Genomic DNA, 22,587 nt, shown 5'->3' with positions numbered 1-22,587 from the left:
CCTAAAAATAACTGGCTTGAGTTATGTAATTTTAATATTACTGAAAATTACGTGTTTAATGGTATTAATTTTTATAAACAAGTCAAGGGCATTCCAATGGGGACAGCTTTCTCAAGTGCTTTAGCTAATATTTTCCTGCATTACTATGAGAAAAAAATAATTAAATATAATTTAATAAACGGGTGGAGATATATTGATGACCTACTTTTGATTAACTTCGACAATACTAATATTATTACTAATTGCTATCCAAAAGATTTAATTCTAAAAGATACAAATATAAATTAACTTGAGGCTACCTTTCTGGATTTAAAAATAGAAATTGCTAATGATAAAACAATAGTTGGTATATACGATAAAAGGGATGATTTCAACTTTAAAATAACAAAACTATGTAACTACCATTCCAATCTAAACTCTAAAATTTTCAAAAATCTAATTTTCTGACAAGTTAACAGGATCAAAAGGGTTTGCAATAATAAAAATTCTTATATTGAAGCATCAAATATCCTCCTTAAAAATTTAATTAAAAATGATTTTCCTAGAAATTACTGTAATGTCAATTTTTTAATTAAACAAGGTATGGTTTGGGATTAATCTTTTGGCTTAAATAAAAATAGAACTTTACTTGCATATTGGATCACTCAATAGATGGCGCTGGGTGCCTACCTCTGTTTACATAATTTACCGTTAACTTTTAAAAACAGGAAATCACAATCGATTGTTTAAAGTTTCCTTCACTGTTGGATGGTATGTTCTGGCCTTTTCGTTTTTAATTTTAATGCTGTTTTTGTTTTTATTGTTTTGTTTTTATTGTATTTTTACTTTGTGGTTTTTTTCTAATTTGTTATTTTGTATTTCCTTTCTGTTAAAATGGTATATCTCTTGAGCATAATTTCAGGGGATTTTCGGGTCACGAGGAATCATTATTAGACTTATGTCTGTATGTCCTCACAGAAAAAATCCCTTTATTTGAATCCCTGCCTGAGGGTGACCCTTGAAAAAGTCTTCAGGCCGGATTCTTTTTTAATATTTTTTAAATAATTTTTTTGGTTTAATTTTTATTTGATTTTTGTTTTTCCTATTAACTTGATTCTAATACTTTTGTATATATATATTTATATATATATATAATTTTTTTTTAAATAGCTATGATGCCATAGTTCTACGTCAACTTTTTAAAAACGCAAACTGCTGTCAAAGAAACAAGCATACATAATAATAAAGCATTACTGGTAAAAGCAGGCCAACCTTTTAAAAACGCATCTGCTTTCAAAGAAGCCTACATAATAATAATGCAATACTGGTAAAAGCAGGTAAAATAATATATGCTATTAAAAGATGATGAAAATTGCCGTTTATGCTTTAATCATTGCCTACGTGATTTGGAGCTTCAGAACCCCCTAACCAAAACATCATCATTTTCTCACATGATAATAAGCATGAAATATGTTCTTCCCAATTACTTTTTCTCTTTTAAGTGTTGAAGAGCGAAACTAAAGAACTCCGCGAGACATTCTCGATTGACATCCACTAAGGAAACATCCACTGGCAATTTGTCATTGTTGTTACTTCGGTTTTTTGGCCTAATGAATATTTTTTGACAATAACTGTAGAATATGTACATTAAGAAAAATGATATATATTCCATTTTCATTCTAAAAGGCTAACAATGTAATGATTCAGTTTGATTGTCTCAACATTTTCTTCCGATTTTCAGGGTTTGGGAAAAATTTAGATCTTCTGGAGATGTGTATAACATAGTGCACATATTTAAAAATAAGAATAACATACTATTTCTATGTGAGTGACAATATATTTGCAGTATTTGCAGATAAATAGTTGATAATGTATATAGCATTTTTATTAAAATTTAATGTATTAAAGAGGCTTGGAGCATAAAATATATTGCGATAAAGAAAAAAAAAAGCTTAAACAGAGTTCACGCTGTTCATGCAGACACATATCATTAAAAAGAAGGGAGGGGGAAAAAATAGAAAAAGAAAGAAAAAAAATAGCATGTATTAGCTGATTTTATTCAGTATTTCCTATGATTATTCTCTTTCTTATAAATATTTCGGTATCCATATCAAAACTAGACTCGTACTCGTTTGTGGTTCATCGTACTTTGAAATCAAAATTATCAAACAAAAGAAACAGAAATCTTTTAAATATGTTGATATCTCTCGATCTTTCTTTTGTACAACTTTTTTTGAATAAAGTAACATCAAAGGCCGAAATGTTTCCTCGCATTGTTGCTGACAATATCCTTCAAAATAATAAAAAAAGATATGCTTTCGATGTCGAAATCAATTATTATTTGGAATGTTAAAATAGCGCCGGCCTTGATTTTTTCACTTTGATAAATAAAATAAATGATAAGAATTCAGTTAAATTTAGAATTTCGATTAATTTAGGAAACTAGTACTATTTAAATCTTTTTAACTGTGTCACACTGGATATATAATTATTTGATGAAGAACCAATTCGAATGAAATTATTATTTTGTAATGTGATTTATGTATTATTTCTAGTGAATTATTATCATTTTTATTCTTTTTCTTATCATGTATCTTTGCATGAATTATTTCATTTCAAAGAATGGAGCCAATTCATACACGAATGGTTCATTAAAAATACAAGCATTATTTGAAAATTGGAAGCTATTTCACATTTATAATCGTCTCTCGTAGCTTTAAAAGCAATACTGTTGATGTATTTATTGTTGGACTTTTGTGTATTAATGCTTTATATTTTTCTGTGCTATAACCCTGGTTCTTATCAGAAATTTTATTTTGTATTTTGATTTTTTTTGATAAATTTTTAAATTTTGTTTACTCTGTTTTATGTTATTTTGTATATTCATTTAAATAATCTGTATCCCTTAGTATTAAAATTCATTAGATAGAACTAATTTTGAACTGTACTGAGAGATTTGTGTGTTTATGATGCATTTAACTAATTCTTTTGATTATATATATTAGAGAATTTAATTAAAAAAAATAATAAACTAATCACTCTAATCGCAGCTCCATTTGCATTCATTTGCTCTACATTTATGCTAAAAAAGTAAAATATATAAATTTTACATTGAATATGTACAATAAATATATATAATAAATTAAATAGTGAAACAGCTTAAATATTCCAATATAAAAAATGAATTACATTTAAATTAATTTGAGGAAATTGAATAAAAGTGTGAGAAATAATTGTACGGAAATGGATTTGGTGTCACAGAAAAGCTCATTATTTAAAAAATGTTTTCCTTTTAAATGGTGTAAAAATAACATTTGATGATGTATTACAAGTTATTTAGTATTATGTTTCGAAATTAAAGAGGAAATACTTTTAAAATGCTTTACTTCCATTTTATTTCCTTTAGAAGGCCATAGAACTTTTTGGTAGATGCTGAGAAGCATCTAAATCCAATTTTGCTGGTATTGGTCGAGAAATGTGGAGTTGTACGAGGTTCAAACAAACCATGTTAAATTTTATAGGGAGAGTATCCATTAAATCCTACTGCTCCTTATTAGCTTGAGAATGTGATTACTATTATTGAAAGTAACTATGCGCTGCACTGTGAGATAGGCTACAGCGTCACCTGGGGACTAAGAACGGTGCTGCTGTTTCTTATTCGGTACAAGATACGGGGGAAAGTCAGTTACAAAATTATAACTTCGATTTAATACGAAAAGACACTTTGAGCGCAGTAATGCTAAAAACAAAACATGTAAAACACGCATTTTTATGGTCACGATTTCCAATTTTCTTACGTCAGAAAAGCGTTAGAAATAAAACAGAACAGTTAGTTATTAGCCATTTGTTTAATAGTTATTTAACTAGTTAGTTAAGAGTTTATTTTCAGTGTTCGAAATTTTGTATGCCATCGGATCAACGTTTTTTTGTTCAAAAGGTTATCTTTTCTTCTATAGTCGCGAATTCTTACATCACTGGTTGGGAAAATCGTAATAAAACAAATGCGTGTTTTACACATTTTATTCTTTGCATTATTACGCTTAAGGTGTCTTTTCGTACTAAATTTAAATTTTCGCTATAGTTTTGTAACTGACTTTTCTCCATATCTTGTAACGTTTCCGAGAAAAAACTGTAAATACCATTGTTAATACCTAGGTGGCGCTACAGCTTACTTTACTATGTAGCTCATGACTTCTTTACTAAACCTAGGCACCAAGTTTATGGTAATAATAGTCGCTGTTCTCAAATTAATAAATTCTAGAAAAATTTTAATAGACATCTAACATATATTACATGCAATGAGATTTGTTTTTTTATCATCTGAGAACATAATGTTGTTTTAACTTGAGGTTTTTGAAGCCTCAAAATGCTTAGGCAACAAATTGGTGATTTATTTAGTGGCGAAAATATTACAGCACAAAATTGATTTTTACATCATATTGAAGTGTGTGTGTGCTTGTTAAATAAAAAACTCAATGGTTATTAGTTACAAGCTATATTCACCGTTAACATTTTAACTCCTCTATATAATCTGAATAATAAGGAATGTCAAAGAAGCACCCTTAAAACCCCAACAGCTAGTTCGCTTTCGTCAATTTTTGTTTCATACGAATGCTCATGACCTTTAGATACACAATGAGTGGCATTCGCCTACCTACCACTCCTTCATCCCTCGTTTTCGAAGGAAATTTCAAAAATATTATTGTACTATATATACTGAATGGGAGAAACTATGACAGAGTCATTCCCCACATCTAGCCATATGAATCGATTCCGTTCAATTTTATTTTACGTGGTAACTCATGCCTTCTAGATATGTCATCAATGGTTGATTCGAAGAGATATCGCAAAATAAAACTATCGCAATCTCATCCCCAAAAAATGGACCGATTTCCCCAATATTATTCGTTTTTTAATTTCACTAGTTTGTAAACATAGCTAACGTATCGTTATGACCTGTGTCTATTGCTCAAATATAATTTAAATAAGTTTTGTCTGTAATAAGACGTAATTCATCATAGTTGATCGCCATGTCTAAATCATATTCTTAATATATTGGACTAACAGTTGGTCGCCATTGGCTGCTTTTTAAAACTGCAATTCAATATTTTTTATTTGAATTCAAAATGAAATCAGCTCTTACTCTTAAATAATACTCTTGTTGAAATATTTTTTCTGAACGGCAAAACTGCTAAGTTTCCGAATACAGTACATTCCCGAATATCTGACCTAATGTGGCGGAAGGGCTGATCGGATAACAAAATAAGCCGGATAGGCCAGATTCTATGAACTCCTTTCTTTGCCCACCAATACCAGAGGACAAAGTTTTTACACCAAAATTCTCTGATATAATTAGTATTTTCTCACTTCTTACTGAGTACTAAGCCCGCCATTTATCTCAAGCCAAGTAAAATGTGAACGTGACCGCTGACCGGTGAATCATAAAAGCAGTTACCGGTAACGTGTCAATTTAAAATACAAGGCTCTGCAGTGGTAGTTTATATGTTTATACACTGCACTGTACGTTTCCAGAATTTATTAGAGAAAAAGTAAATTAAGGGATATAAACAGTGCACTATTTTAAAATAAATTCTGTAATGCCCAACTTAAATGCAGGAAACATAAACAAAATATTAACCTAAATCGTAGGCCTCATTCTTAAGAAAATGAACAAACTGATTTTATTTCTTCACTGTTAAATGATTATACAGATATGGAAAGTTAACTCTAAGATAAGAGTTAAAACTTACATTTTTAGTTTTTGAAAAAGTACGTAAACGGATGACTGCTTCTGAACGCTTTGCCTTCCTTATTTAATTATGATTAAAGAAATCTAGGCCGAATAGTCGCGAACAAGATACTCGGGAGTGTACTGTATTCTGAAATCCCGAATCTCGGGGCGGTTACTATAGTGGAACATCTCCCCCTCTTTTCGCATCCCATTTCTTATACTGATCGTTGAAATATATGTATATATAGACTGACTCTTTAAACATACTTTCTCGTGCCTATTTTTTTTAAAGAACCTGATTTGAATATTAAATAAAGGAAAAGTCCTTGAGAGAAACTACTTTTCTCAAGGCCATCGTGGCTACTTGTAACCGCTGGAGCAAAAGAAATGAACTATTTTGTATTCCCGTTTGAAATTTTAATTTAATAAAATGTTTCATTTTTGTTGATACTGTTAGTCCTTTTCTTTTAAAAGTACCTTTGTTTTTGCTTAGTATCGAGATAATTAAGTTTAGTTGGAGAGAGTAGTGCAGAGTGTATTCATTTTTACCGAAGGTCGGCCTTCAGATTAATATATTTGAATTCTTTTGATGTAATTAATTTTCTGTTCAGGTCTCATTCTTTCTTTTTGGAGATTGTTTGATAGAGCAGTTTATGTGAGCGTCTAGTTTAGTATGAAAATGAATTATGTACATAAATTAAGCTGAAAGGCGTCATTATGTTGTACGCATTAGAATTCCCACCTACTAATAAATGTAAGAAAAATCACATTTTGCTCAAAAATATTATGAAGCTTGAAGATTTGAGTGAATATATTCTGACACTTCATTCGAGAGTTAGTTTTCCATTAAACTATTTTTTTTTTGTATTGAAAAGCTCTTATCTTTAGTGCTTTCAGTTTAAAGAATATTTTTAAAAATTGCTTTTTTTAATGCCCGTTGGAATTCCATTGATTACTAAGATTTAATCTGTATTCATTTTCTCTCAAATAATAGTTTCACCAGTCACCTGGTTATAGCTGTCATATGGCATATCTGTAATTGTTGCTTTACAATCATTTATTAGAAGTATTTGTAATTTACACACTAATATTGAAGCATATGAGAGGCTTTATAAAAATTCCTCCTCAGTTGATTAAATATATAGGTTTTATTAATTAAAAGCTGGAAAATATGTTCATTCTTAGCAACACTGGGTATATCAGCTAATTGGTTATGTCTTATCCGTTGATACTGAAGTAGAACGAAATAGAATACTTAAAAACACCATTTTAATTTCGTGGTGAAAATAGTATGTTTGACATGCATAATCGAATTTATTGAATAAATGGGTTTTAATATCAAAAAAATACATCGCAATTGCTTTTTCGTTTATTACAGATGAAATTTATGGCATAACCTGAAATGATCATATTTTCTTATCTTCTTTCTCGGACAATAAATAATTCGCGACATGTGATCCGATACAATTAGGCTCCAGCTACACGAGTGCCATCTAGGGACTTCATCTTTTTGAATCGGGATCAGATGAGGACGCTTCTTCAAGTTTTACATCATATACAACGTGAAGCCATTTTATTTTCGATTACAGATTTAATCCTAAAAGGATCCTACAATTTAATCCTTCAAATCCATTTTTTTAAGAATTTTTTTCTCAGATAGTCGTTAACCTTTTGATAATTTGCTAATAGGGAAAGGCCCCCTTTTTTTAGCTGGTGGTGACAAAGGACGATAGTTGCAGTTCAATATCATTTTTCTTATGAAATACGCCCCTTAATGGTGTTTTCTCGAAGAAAAATAAATTATTTGTGACTCTGCAAGTGTTAATGTGCACCAAACCTGCAAACACGGCAGAATTTTTCTCGAAGTCATGAGTTTTCTATTCGAAAACCAAGCGCGCATAACTATTCCGTCTTCCCAGCAAACTGTGGTGCTAGATAAAGAGGTGAATTTTTTTAAAAAATTTGATAAATAAATGAATAAAATAAAAATTAAAGAGAAATAAAATAACAAAATTGTTAAATTTTTTTGAAAAAGAAATAGGAAAGGTAAAAAGAAAAGGTAAAATGTGTATGGAGAGAAAGAAAACGAACGCATTTTGCTAATATTTTTACTCATTCATTTTTTTCAGCGATTACTTAATGCGATAAAATTTCATCTCTTGCACTTACTTTTTAACTTTGCCGAACGAACAGAAAAACTTTATAGTAATCAAAAAATTCAGACTTCCCTGCACACGGAAAACATATTTTTGAATTAAGTATGTCTTTGAACACCATAACTCAAAAACGTTTTGAACTAGACGGGTGAAATTTGGTTTTGTGACTTCTACACCAAATTGGTAGATATGTGTGACATTTTGAACGAAATCTGTTTACTAAAGTTGCTCTGATACCAGTGCACACAATAACTCCAAAACATGAAGAAGTAAATGGATAACATTTGATACATAATTTCAGCATCTAAAATGTAAACCCGTATCAAATTGTGAACCGAATCTGTCTAGTGTTGATTGCGTTTGTGCATTCACATTCCTGTAAACGTGATAACTGAGAAGCTTAACAATTGAGATAAACGAAATTTGGCACAGGATCTCATTATTAAACATACAGTTTTGTATCAAATTTGATTTTAATTGGACAAAAACACACCGTCTTTAGTCTATGCATATTCAGCCTTTTTCATTACACTCGAAGCACAAATTCATACGGAATACTAAAAGTATATATACTGCAACCTCGAGAACTGCACAACCTTGTTGTTGATCCACAATTTTTAAGCGGGGGGAGGGGGGGGGGGGTAACATCTGTACTTGGAAGTGTGCGAGAAAATTTCGAGAAGGCTACTCTCGTGGATCTCGGCCTACAGTGATGTTGTTGAGTAATCTTAAGTACAACTTCGCGATTTGTAATGCAATCTCCTTTATAAGAAAATGAAAATTTCTACTGACTTTTATGTTATTATCAAATACAATTTGAATTTAAGTTAGCTTTTCTTTACATTGTTTATTTTCTTATCTAATGTACAAGTTGTTACAACTGCACGCGGTGAAGAGAATTGCATTTTTTTTCACGCTTTTATTTCATTTGATATATTTCATGTTTATGAAGGTGGAATTTTGTATTGATTTCTCATTCACTTTCTAATGTAATATCGTTTTTAATTTCTGTACGCTTGTGTGTTCTTGATGAGTATAGAATATTTTCAAATTTTCAGAACATAATTCTCAGTAAATCAATGAATTCAATTAAGAATTGATTCCACACAAGTGATCTCATCTGATAATACATTTGGGAAAATTCTCTACAATATTCGATGATATTTATGTTAATACATTATACAGGGTACCCGAAAATTATGGCTACATTTTCAAAAATTAATTACAAATATAGGAATGAAGATATTCACTTTTGGTTTTTCTACGTTCCATAAAGAAAATATAAAAGTGCTGCTTTTCTTGAAATGTTTTATTGCACGATTTCAATGTACTCACCATTAGTTGCGCACAACACATCGACTTTATACGAAAATTCTAGCCATGTTGTAGGAAACATTGCAATATTAACATTCTGATTGGTCGCTGCAATTCGATATTTCAGTTCATCAGGATAAGGAATTGGAGATTGGCAAACTATGTTTTTCAGGCATCCTCTTAAGAAGAAGTCCAAAGGAGTTATGTCTGTTTAGATGGCGGACTTCCTCTTTCCAACAATTGCTAGGGGAAATTTCATCTGAAACCTTAAGCACTTCCAAATTCCAGTGTTATGGCGCTCCATCTTGTTTGAAAATGATATTGGAGAGCAGGTTCTCTATGTAATGGAATGCGAAAATTTCAAGCATATCAAAGTTATTATCAGAGCGGATAGATTCTTCGGTAAAGAAAAAAGGCCCGATAATTCAATCGGGCAATGAATAGCAGCTCACGTTTACCTTAGTGCTGTCTCTTGCTTTCTTCATTATGGCATGATTATTTTCTAACCCCCATGTCCGAGTATTGTGTAGGTTAATAATATCTGATGTGTGAAACGCTGCCACGTTTGGAAACATTACACGTTGTAGAACATTTTCATCCTAATCCATTTTTCGTTGAATTTTTTTTTTTGCAAATGTTCGATGTCAAGACTTTATATCTCAATAAAGTGAAACTTTAATCGTTTCTTTATGGAACATAAAAAATTCATAAGTAAAAATCCTTATTTGCTTATTTTTTTATTTCATTTTTAAAAGTGTAGCCATATTTTTAGGTTACCCTCTAGATTAAAGACTAAAAGATAAAAAAAAAAATTGTACAAGTTACTTTATTTTTAACAATTTAATGAATATAAATTTTTCAAAATTGTTTATATTAAGTCTGTTTACATAAAGTGTGTGGTTCTTTCTCGGTTGTACTGTCAACTTCTTCCTGTACTGTGCGTGCTTTTGTTGAATATCATTTCAGTTGCTCATGAAAGCTAAAGTGATTTCTCTTTTTTTTTTTTTCAGGCGTACATCGCTTGCTCGTGGGGCGTACATCACGTTGGATTCGTAACGGTATGTTTCGGCGTGTGCGGGGCGCTTATGTCCCTGCTGGTGGGACCGCTGGTCAAGTGCATCTCCCAGATGGCCGTTCTCATCCTAGCCGCGTTGGCCAACGTCTCCATTTGCATCGTTCTCTTCCTGTGGGAGCCGACGCCCGAATTCAAGACCATGTATTTCGTCATTGCTGGTGTGTGGGGCATGGGAGACGCCATCTGGTGGTCACAAGTCACAGGTGAGACTCTCAAGCCTACCCGTGGGGGTCTGTCTGCCACATCGTGTCTAATATGTTAAAAATTTTCTAAGTATAAAAAAAAAAATCCTGTATCCACTTTTTCTTATACCTTTATGAATGGTTTGGAAGTAATAGGTTGTAATTTTAAATTCGTAGTGGTTGGTTTTTCATTGTAGTCGTATTTACGCCATGCGTGTGGCAACATTCAGATTCATTTTGACGGAGTCTAAGCGTTTGCGAGTGTTTACATAGTTGCAGATGCCCGGGAAATCCATTTCACAACCACACATTCATCTTACAACCGGAGGTGGTGTCCTGAATTTCAACCAATCTCAGATCTGTTTTTTTATAACGGAAAATTTGAAATGTAAACAGATGCTGCATTTCAAGATATCTGCGATGTTTATTCAAGAATTATTTATTTATGAAGTTTTCGAAATGGTTTGCCTTTATTGAAATAAGTAAACAACACATTACAATTACATCAAAGCAAATATTTTAATTTTATATTTCGAAAAAACACACAGAGAATTTCAAATCTTTAGATTTCAAATTAATGAATTAAAATTTTTGCCCGTGTCAAAATACAATAATTAAATAAATCAATAAAAAATGAATAAGGAAATATTTTTTTTTTTGATAAGTAACTTTAAAAGAAATGGCTTATAAATAGATATTGGAGCCGTAAGCACTGTTAGCTTGCGTACTCTATCTTCCATGATTTACCATCGAAGAAACAACTTTTTCCTGTCGATTTATTAACGATGATTTTAATCAATCTTAAATCAATCTAAATTTTAATCAATCTTAAATCAATCTAAATTTTAATCAATCTTAAATCAATCTAAATTTTAATCAATCTTAAATCAATCTAAATTTTAATCAATCTTAAATCAATGTTTGCATATATTTACCTATCACTCTTTTAAAAACTATAAAAATAGGTTATCATTATTTACCAGATTTGATTGTTCTGCTGTTGAGATGGAAAGACTTAATTTGTACATTAGACGGTACTTCCGATTTAAACGAACATAAAATGTATTCATACTGTGCTAGTGAAATCTACCGATCCGACGAATCATGATGTATCTAATGAAACTTTTATCAGAGGCGATGAAATCGTTATTTTATGAGGAGACAATTGGACAATTGAAGTTGGGACTGCATTCACACACACACAAAAAAAATATCGAAAAATGACTCAAACACCAACAATAACTTGACAGTAATAATTTACATTCACTCTTTCGAAATGAAAGGGTGAAACACTTTTCAGTAGAGTGATTGGTTGAAAGGAAGAATACTGCCACCGGTTACAAAATGAACGTGAAGTTGTGAAGTGTGCCTCCGCGTTAACACCGTTGATAAAGGTTAACAACACAACGATTATTTTTTGAAGCCAAAATGACTGAGCGACTTAAAATAATATCATTCCCTGGGTACTATTTACATTTATTAAACATATGATGATGACGAACCGATGCCCAAAAAGCCATATTTGGCCGCAGGCACCACTGATCCGTTTCGACACAATTTCTAGGAATAATAAAAATTTTGTAACGTCAAATTCACAAAATGGATTTTGTATCTGAATTACAACTTGCTAGCCCGGAGAAATATTCTTATATTAATTTGAACTTTTCTTTCCTTCTGAATAGCCAATAAACTGCGGTATAAGTGTCTTATAATTTGGAATCAAAATGATCTCGTGCGTATGATAATATCGTTAGAAAGGTCGCATATGCTGATGCGTTACGAATACCGCTGTACAAGACTTTTTTTTGGCTTTTGTTAGCCAGTGAAAATGACCAGTAGTGCACGACAATTACGGAATATGACTTAAATTTAGCATTTTTACTGCATCTATCGTGCCATCTTTGGCGAGTGTTTTGGTGATTAATCATGGACGAATCACCAAAACAGCGGCATGCGGTTAATGGTATCAGAACTTCGAATCTGTGGCTTTTTACCCATCCGACTGAAACCAGAATTTGGCGCAAAACCGCATACGAAATTTGATGCATTGAAGGCATGGAGTTTCTGAGCTATCGCGTTGACATGTTTCTGAAAAAGTACAGATGGACATACTTTCAACCTTTTTTTGGATTTCGCTCATAATTTGATAGGTCTCTATACTATAGACGTTAAAACCGAATTTAATCCATTTATAGCTCTTCTTTTGTAGTTATCGCGTTGACTTAAATTCGAACAACCGGACAGACAGACTTTCTCTGAATCGTTTTTGTTCTAAATTTGCTAGAAATCTACAAATTTGGTGTAACGATCATGTATCAAAAACCATTTCTTCCATCTAGCTGAAAGGTTTTGGTTATCTGTTTTTGCTGACAAATAAACAGACATAAAGCCAAAAATCTGTTTTTCGAACGGGGAGATTTAAAAGTGGAGATTCATAAAAATCTCGATTTCAGATTTTTTGATGAGATACAATACTTTCTCTATACTTCATGTACGAAGAAGTAAAAAGCGCCTTTCATTTTCCATTGAACTAAAGCTCTTAGTTCATTGTGCTAGAAATTAAATTTTCTGCACTTAAACAACATTCAATAAGCAGCATTTTGTACGTTGTTAACTTTGGATACTGATCTATGAACGGAATCCAAAATGTGTTTATTTCCCTGTTTAAAAAACAATTTTTTTGTCTGAACTATTGGTTTACTGGTCATTTTTAGAGACCAGCTTAAGAAGCATATCAACCAACAGTTTGAAAAAAAGTTACAAAATATTTACATCGACATTCCACTCCTCAATTTTACTTTTTATTTTGGAAATATTCAAAGAAAAAGCATTGTGATTGTCAAAAAAAAAAAAAAAAAAAAAAAAAAAATTGGATATTCGTAAGTGTGGAAAGCACATTTTTGGAACAATAACATTCTGCCTTATTAACACAATAAATCCAAAACTCACCGAATTTCTGGTGTAAAATTTGATATGTGGTCTTTATGTGGAAATTATAAGTTTCTATCAGATGGTTGACGAAATCGGTCTGCTGGAAATCTATCTATTTTATTGGCATGCAAGTGAATACCTTAACTCACAATACAAAAAAGCTAACTGCATGACATTTGGTTCATAATTTTATCATTGGAATCATAGATCTGCTACAAATTTTGGATCGTAGTAAGTTGCCTATCTGCAGATGCGTCTATCTATATGTATGAAAGTGAAAAATGCAATGGAACTCAAAAAATGCAATGACTAAGCAAATCAAATTTGGTATTTGATCTTGGCTTCAAAATTGTATTTCTCATTTTTGTATCAAAGTTTGGTTTTAGTTAGAACTAAAGCAGAATTTCCACAATGCGTAATCGGTTTTCTACACTCTGTTTCGAATCGTGAAATGCGCCGTTATGTGGGAACCGAGGCTCAAAGGAAAGCAAAATCAACCGTTATTTTTGGAATTTCTGCTCTTTCCTTCCAACGACGACGTTGACAGCTCGTTCGGATTTCAAGCGTTCCCGATTACGATTCTGGAAATAGGATCCCTCCAATGGTGGTTCATTAAGAAACGAGTGGGAACTGGGGCAGTATTCATTTTGCGCAAGGTTAAACGGAATTTTTGGGGCGTCACCTTCACCTTGAAAGAATGGATTTGCGCTTATCGAATATGACAGATGCTCTTGTGTCCTTGAGTTCGCGCAACAGGTAGTCCTTGATAGTGGAATAATAACTGCGGATATGAATGAAATTAGGCGGATTATGGAAATATTCTGTGAAAATGTTAAAAGTACGGCGGAATGTTTTAAGGAATTTCTTTTTTTAGTTATCACATTTCTTAGTCCTATTTGTCTTTGACTGAATATTCTTATTTTTCGGCATCATAATCAAACATGAAGCAAAAATAGAAATACTCTCCGTTGCTTAACTCAAAAACGAGAAAGCTGAAAAAATTCTTTAACTCCAATTTTATCAAAATTCTTGCATTCCATGCCAAATACTCCATTCTCCCCCCTTTTAGTGGCATTATATGACCGCGATCGAGTGTCTGTCTCATCTGAACCATCCATTCCACTTAGCACAGGAGGCCATGTCAAAAAATATACTCCGAAAAATATTTATTTCCTTCTGTGAAAAAAATGTGAAGATGATTCGTTCCTTTAATCCTAAATATTGTGGTGTTACAATTTTTCCATTACGCAATTTACAGAAACCCGCTGGAGTGGTCTCCCTAAAACTTTCTTGCATACTTTCTACTAAATGTGAATTTGTGTTTCTTATGCGTTTCTTCCCAATCGAATGAGACCAGCACAATTAACAATGAACTACCATTGAAGTCACAGAACCACAACATTAAATTTAATAAATTTAAGTTTTTACATTTTTGAATTATCGCGTTTATATGCTTCTGAAAGTACAGACGGTCAAATGTTCAATTCCTTGTTGGATTCAGCTCAAAATTTGATAATTGTCAACATTGTGGATGTTAAAACTGTAAACCAAATTTTATCCATCTGGCTATCTTCATTTCGTAGTCATCGTATTATCTTATATTCGGACAGCTAATCAGAGAGATTTCTTCTGAAAGTAATTTGTTCAAAATTTCTTAGAAATCTGCAAATTTGTTGCGAAGACCGTATACCAGATTGCACATATCTAGCTTAAATTGCTTTTTAATTATCTATGTCACAGATAGATAGATATACATTTTCTAAAAATGTCCTTTTTTGGATGAGGAGGCCTAAAATGTGGAGACTCGTTAAAATCTCTATTTCGAAGTTTTTGGTGATTACAATAATTAATTTCTCTATAATTCGTATGCGAGGAAATAAAAATGGCCGACCTAAAAACATCACCATGTTAAAAACTTCAATAGTTTGACATATGACAGAACAGTTATCTAATAAATCTAATCTTTACTTTTGTTTAGTTGCAAGAGAGTAATAAATTTGATGATTTACAATCATGCTATTTCTTTCACTTATTTTAAGGAAATGGTACAAAGATGCGTTTAAAGTTATTAAACATTTTTTGATAAAGTTAAAATTGCAATATTATTAGTAATTCTGCAGCAGTGATAACGCAAACACAAAATATGTGTTAAATATCTCGCAAAACTTCTTAGTATAAACTAACGTTTAATTTCGGTTATTAAAACAATGCAAAGTCTTGTTAAAAATCATACTCAAAAACATTTTTAAAAATTTATTAAAATTAGGAAAAAATTATATTGAAATGAAATTCTTATCACTGAAAAGCTCGTTTTATAATTTAAACTGTGTTTATGATTTAAGTGTGTGCGCGCGTGTGCGTGATAATATGCTTCGTAGTTGTTGGGGGGAAGCATTAATCTTTAGAAAAAAAAATTTATTAACTAAAAATCTTATTTAAATTTTGCTGCTATCCTTCTTAGGTTCATCTATTACGCAAGAAGTGAGGATGTGTCTAATTTAGTAGCTCTAGGTGCGATGATCCGAAATGTGAACAAATTTTGAATCACGCAGGGTGGAATTTACAAATAGTGTGCCAGCCTGTAGTCAATATCTTGTTAAACCGTTTATTTATACAATTATTTTTCATTCTGAATGCTCGATTTTTTATCTGAAGAGAAATAAAGAATGTTTATTAATAAGCAAAAATTAATAAATGTTTTATAGCCGTGGATAACAGAGAGGATTAGTTAAAAAATTTAACCAAAGAAAGTAGAATAAGAGAAAGGAGGAGTAAATTATTTTTACTTCTCATTTATTGCTACGACATTGTCTTAAGTCAGTTAGCCATGTGCTTATCGATTTCATGTTCACATAAACTGTTTTCATCTATAATCGGAGACACTCACTCTTGTGCAATCAGTATTTTCAGAAGGAAAAGAGATTTTTACAAATAAAGTGCCGAGGTATTACTTTTTTTTAAAATTTTTTAGCTAAATAAGATAATCGAAATTATTGCAAAGAAAAGGCAGCAAAGTACGAAGACGCGAGGCCACAAAATATAATTTCGATACTGAATTATGATTATGTGCGTAAGAGATTGTGAATTTTCTTTGTATACCTCTATACTTTATCACAGTTGGCAAAGCGCTTGAGGTGATTATATAAAAAAATAAGCAAAATCAGAACACCAATAATGCCAATTAATAAAAAGTAATGAACAAGAAATTAAAGCCAAAAATAATATTGACTTTTCACCTTAATGCTTGAGATGATTTTAACCTTCTTAATATAATGAACGGAATTGCAGCAATGAAAATCGAAACAAATAATTTAAAACCAGAACGTTTTTACAAAAGAAGAATGTGATTAGAATTTTTGACCACTTTGATATTTTTGGAATTTCAATTGTACAAAAAAAAAAAAAAAATGTTAGATTATTTATTGTTATATGGCTCCTTGCCAAACAGATATTTAAAAGACATGAGTCCCAATTCTAGGCTAATAATATTCCCAGCGATAAAGGAAATCATTCCCGCATTTTTCTCTCATGGAACTTGGAATTGAGCAGGAAAACATTAGCAAGAGACCATTAGTTAGAAATTGAGAGAAATATTCGCCTTCCATTATTGTTGTAAATTAGAGAGATAAATTTTGTTGCTTCAAAAAAATGTGAAAAAGGAAACTATTATAGAAGTTCGGATACAAGAATTTTAGTTTTAATTCTTGCCGTTTTTCTGGAAAAGGACAATTTTTTAAAAGAATTTTTCAAAACTGAAACGATAATTTTTTAAAAGAAATTTAATTAAAGCTACAGATTTTTGTTCTACCGTATAGCATATTGGTTTTTCCTGCTATAATCAACAACATTATAGACAAATATGCGTAAAAATTCATCCAAAACATTTTTTAAAAAATTCTACATTATATTCACCATTCAAGCCTTGTGGTTAATTGAGTTACTGTTAAAACTATATGCAAAATTTGTAGGTGCAATGAATGTGCATGAATTTGTTTGCACACCACTACAAACAATTTCTTTCATTATTTCAAAATGGATATTTTAGAATTACAATAATAATAATAAAAAAAAAAATCCAATTTTATTCCAATTTTGACAGCTTGAGAATCGCCCCCAAATTTTTTCTTTGGCCCGGTGGTGTTTTTAAAAAAGATTAAATTAGTGAGTGATAGAAACCGTTGTTTTTTTGAATTTCTGAAACTAATATTCCTGTTGAAAATCACGTGAAAAATTACCGGACTGCCGTATAAGAACAAACAGGGCACTCATCCATTTGGAATTCGCTGAATTCTCTCACCATTTTCTTAGAATCAGCATGCGATTTTCGTTCAGATAAATCAGGATAGTCCCGATTGTGTGGCTCTAAATTGTGAAAACTGAATATTCAGGTTTTTTTTTTTTACTTGTAAGTAATTTATATTGTTGCGGAAATCCGTCCGTATGTTCTACGCTGAAAACTCTTTAACAGGCTCAATATCTGACAAAGACGCTTTATCCTACTGGAATACAAGTGACGAAAATACCGATGAAGCACACACAAAACGGTGACATACAAGCAACAATTCAGTAATAAATAATGGTATCAGCACAAAGCATTCCGAGAGAACTCGTAAGAGAAACTTCGCTCAGTTATTCGTTTGAGCTCAACTAACGTATAACTTTGACTCTCGCCTTTTTTTTATTTCCGCGACAGAGCAAGGAAACTACTAAAACTCCTACCTCCTGATAGAGATATCGTCAAGATTCTGTAATATTCTGGATCCATCTTTTTTGACGCCTAATGATGGCCAGATTTGTCATTAAAGGGTTCATTCAGCAGCCATTATTATATCTGTACAACTATCTTCTGTACTTGGAGATATACTGCGGAGGAAAGAAAATTCGTAAAGTTATTTTTTTTTTAATGATAGATTCTGTAACAGATTATTTTTTTCTTTGTCATCTTTTTATATTTGTAGAGTATGGTCACCCTGATTGGTTGAAGAAATGAAGGACTAAATAATTTTTATTGAATTTGATTTTTGTGAAAATTGTAACGATTAAATGAGCTAGATGAGCGAAATTTTCCATGAAGTTTTATCATTTCATTTTTAGAAATATATCAAATTTTGTGCCAAATCTGTTGAAGAGCTGGCTGTCTGTTCATTTGTCTGTCCTTGTACGTATACGTGTGTGTGCATGCGTCCGTGTATACGATAACGGGGAAAAATAGCACCATATTTTGAACGTATATACGAAAGTCGAGGGTGGAACGATTTCGCTGGTTTACTCCCTGACCCAAATAGTCTTCCCAAATTCCATATCCCAACATCAGAACCCTTTTTTAAATATTTAGAACATCCTGTTAGAAACCGAATCCAAAATATTCTTATATTACTCTTTTTTTCTTGAATAATTCCGATTGTACCTATTAATTGTACCGAATAATTCCGATTGAATTTGAATTCATAAATTAATTTTTCTTATTTGTAATTTCTACTTAAACGTATTCTTATTTTTTGCTTAGCTATGATGTTTGTGTTCACCAATGTATATTTGTATATTTATTTCAATTAAAAAAATAAATATTAGGTTTAAAACCAACAACAACAACAACTATTCCCAAAACCTCTCATATATTCTCTAATAAAGATCAGTTTGTGTTTTAGATGCATTTTTTCTCAATCAAATTAAACCAAAATTTGGCACTGAACTATAGTTATAAAATTCCATACCAAATTTGATATATTTAAATTATTGCGTTTATGTTTCTGAAAGTGCAAACGGACACACGGTCAATCCCTCAATGGATTTGACTCAGAACTTGATAGATTTCTGTACTGTAGATGTTAAATCTGTGTGTCGATTTTTATCCATCTGGCTTTCTTCATTCTGTAATTATTTGTTTAACGTATATTCGAAAAGCCATTGTCTTCCTCTCGTGGATTTTGCTGAAAATTTGATAGATATTTACAAATTTAGCTTAAAGACCATTACTAAATTTCATCCGTCTGCTCAAATCGTTTTCGAGTTATCATTGTCGTAGATAGACAGACACATATTTTCTAAAAATGTGCTTTTTGAACTTATGGAATTGGGAGATTCGTCAAAAATCTCGAATTTTTTGATGATTACAATATTTGCTCTGCAGAAAGTAAAAATTGGTTTTAAAAAAGATAACTTGTTCTGAAGAAAATATACTAATATATAATTTTATAAATAAGAAATATATATTAAAGCAGTTTTTTTTTCTGAAATACGATGTTTTTAATCATTATTATCATTCAAAAAGATACTTTAACTGTTATATGTATTTTAGACGGAAAGTTTTATGACACTATTTCCAAGTTCATTATTTTGATTGAGCGAACAATAAAAAAAATACTAATCCATATGAATTAATCTTGAATGTTGCTTTCCATATTTTACCATAAATGTAATTATAAGTTGGCCTGCTCCTTCTCTGCAAGTGTGGTGTATTATGCAGTAATTTAATAAGTATTTGAAATCTTTTCTTCCTGATTGTGTATTTAGATTTCAATAGTGGCGCCATCTATGGACTATTTCTAAAATTAATGCGATCTGATTCGAATGTTATGATGATGTACTAAAATATCAACTACATATTAATGCGAGTTATACTCATATATTATATTACTTAGTTCATACACCTTCTAAAATTAGTCTTTATTCCTTCCTTTTTTTGATGGAGCTCTTTATTTGAGTATTTTTCTTGTTTTGAGTCATTTAAATAAATATTCGAGATCGAAACTTTATACATCCGACAAATTCAGTAATGTTCTTCTGAATTTAAAGATGGTAACTTATAACAGTAATATATAAATAAGATATTTTTTTTATTTCTGGTATATGAAGCTTATAAAGAATACAAAGCATATGAAGAGTATAAATTGTTCGAAGAGAGTATAAAAACACTTCAAATTTTAATTTATACCTCATACTTGATAGTCAAAAAATTTATCCTTACGATTTCGATGAATTTCCATGTTAGGCATTCGAGGGTTTGAAAAACATATTTTTGAATAATGGCTCTACACATTCATTGAAAAGTAAAATTAATATCAAATTGCACGGAACAATAATCAAGAATAAGCTCCAAGATCAACTACCGAAATACAGTACATACTATACAGCAAACTTGTAAAGCCCATCAGTCACCCGTTGGCAACACATAGACTGTCCGAGGACAGCTTTCTTTAAAATGTCTGGTAATACACCTAGACAGCAACTTCATTTAAAACCTTTCTTCCAAAATTTTCATTTCAATTCAAATTCAAATTTTTGGGCACTGTGGCTATTGCAAGGCCTCGACTTGCGAACCGCAAGGTTACAGATTCGAAACCAGATTCCACAGAATTTTTGCAGATATGAGAGCCTGGCGCACATTAAATCTGGTGTCGTAGACCAAAAGCCCACATGCCGATGTGGTGTGGAAGGTTGTAAACGGGGCACCAGTTCAGGTGTCGACATCGTCATCTGAGTAGGGTTCAAAATTACAATGTTTTTCACAAAATAGACCTTCTGTTGCTTCCTAATGGGACGTTAATATCAATAAATTAAGCAACATCAATCAGCTAACTAATATCCTGTACTTACCTTATTTGAATCCCAGTTTCAAAAGAAAATTTTTCCAGTTGCATGAGTATTTTCAAGCAAGGCACTGCTATCCACAATTATTTTCGTCTGCAACTGTTGCATTTTATTAGTATGCGTCCAATTACAAATGTAGCTGTAGTTACATAGAACTACCCAACCAAACGTTCCCTGTATCGCTTTCCTGTGGGCAGTATGCACTTTAAAAACATTTGCTATCTGCAAGTCAATCTTTGAAATGTTTATCAGATTTTTAGTTCCAATGAAAAATATGTTTGTCCTCTGAATTTTCTGTATTGAATGCTTTCCAATATTCATTCTTAACCAATAACTAATTCTCTTCATTTCTGAGTTCAAAATTATTTTTGAGTTATTTTCTTAACGTATTGAAAATTTTGCCAGAACATTCACACTGAATGTCAATATTGCCGGTTATTGAAGAATTGAGAAGTAGTTGTCATATTGTCTAAGTCGAGGGAAAAATCCCCCCCCCCGAGTTGAGTTGGAATCCATAAGTTTATATGTCATTATTGACACGTTGTCAATTATTTCGGATGTTCTGATACGTTCGTAAAAAAAGGAGAAAAATGAATTAAAGCAACGTAACTTCATTCGGAAGTGAACAATTAATAGTTTTTAAACTTTAAATGTACTAAAATGCAAGGTTGTTTAAAGTTAACATACTATTTCAGTTTAATTTGGAATCTTTTGCTTGTCGCATAGAAAAAAAAATGGCACGATGCTATACGTTACGTTTATGTCTAGCATCACGTGCGTTACGCGAGACGTTAAAAAATAGCATGTGTAGTTTCTTTTGTCATATTCACATGATATTACGTGAATGAGATGTCTGCTTGTTCCGATTACTTTTACTGATTTTAATTTATTTGATTTATTTCATGTTTATAGTCGATTATTCTTACTGACCTGCGAACGTTTTAATATATTATTCGAAGATTTTCGGAATTTAATTACATAATTTAAAAATAATGTGATTCTATAAAAATACATCATTTAACATCTGAAGTGAAGACGTATCAAATTTGAACTAAATCCGTTTACGTTTGATCGTCTATTGGTTTGTACGTTCACAAGCATGTAAATATGATAGCTCAAACACGCAGTGATTTAACTAATTGAAATTTGATTGTGATTAAAATTATAAATCCGTGTCAAATTCCGATTTTAATCACTCGGAAAAGGGCTAGTTTTCTGATATTTACTGATTAATTGCGTCCTAAAGATTAATAGTCTAAAATCGCACTCCAATAACTATTTCATAACTACTGTTCGCCCCAAGTGTACTATTAATACACGGTTATATTTATTAGAGAGTATGCGAGAAAGTTTCGAGGTGACTCTTTCCGCTGGTTTCAAGTTGAGTTTGCAAAAAATAGTCATTCATCAGTTACAAGGCAGCTACCGATGCACACAGTATGTTACCTTTCAGAATACTGGCTCATGAATATTGATGACAATGTGCGCGGCCTTGTTATAGAATTGTTTATTTTTCCTGGAAAAGAAAACTTTCACCACTACCAAAATTGTGTCGGAAAGCGGTGCCATATGGTAATGACAGAGTTTACCTTAGCGTCAGCCTGGATAATGTCTTAACCTTTCAAATAC

General features: G+C 31.5%; 1 protein-coding gene across 5 annotated transcripts in view; it reads left to right on the top strand.

Annotated features, from left to right (window-relative positions):
- The window catches only part of LOC129968465 (protein unc-93 homolog A-like), an 82,197-nt gene that overhangs the window by 52,401 nt on the left and 7,209 nt on the right, over positions 1 to 22,587 (top strand). For all 5 annotated transcript variants that reach the window (XM_056082365.1, XM_056082369.1, XM_056082368.1 and 2 more), the window contains exon 2: positions 10,191 to 10,458. In XM_056082365.1, the coding sequence (XP_055938340.1) occupies positions 10,191 to 10,458 (268 nt within the window). The remainder of the gene's footprint in view (positions 1 to 10,190; positions 10,459 to 22,587) is intronic.

This window comes from Argiope bruennichi, chromosome 5, assembly GCF_947563725.1.
Source record: "Argiope bruennichi chromosome 5, qqArgBrue1.1, whole genome shotgun sequence".
In the NCBI taxonomy this organism is placed as follows: Eukaryota; Metazoa; Arthropoda; class Arachnida; order Araneae; family Araneidae; genus Argiope; species Argiope bruennichi.
Note: the sequence above shows the minus strand (reverse complement) of the source record. Positions and strands in the feature narration are given on the sequence as shown.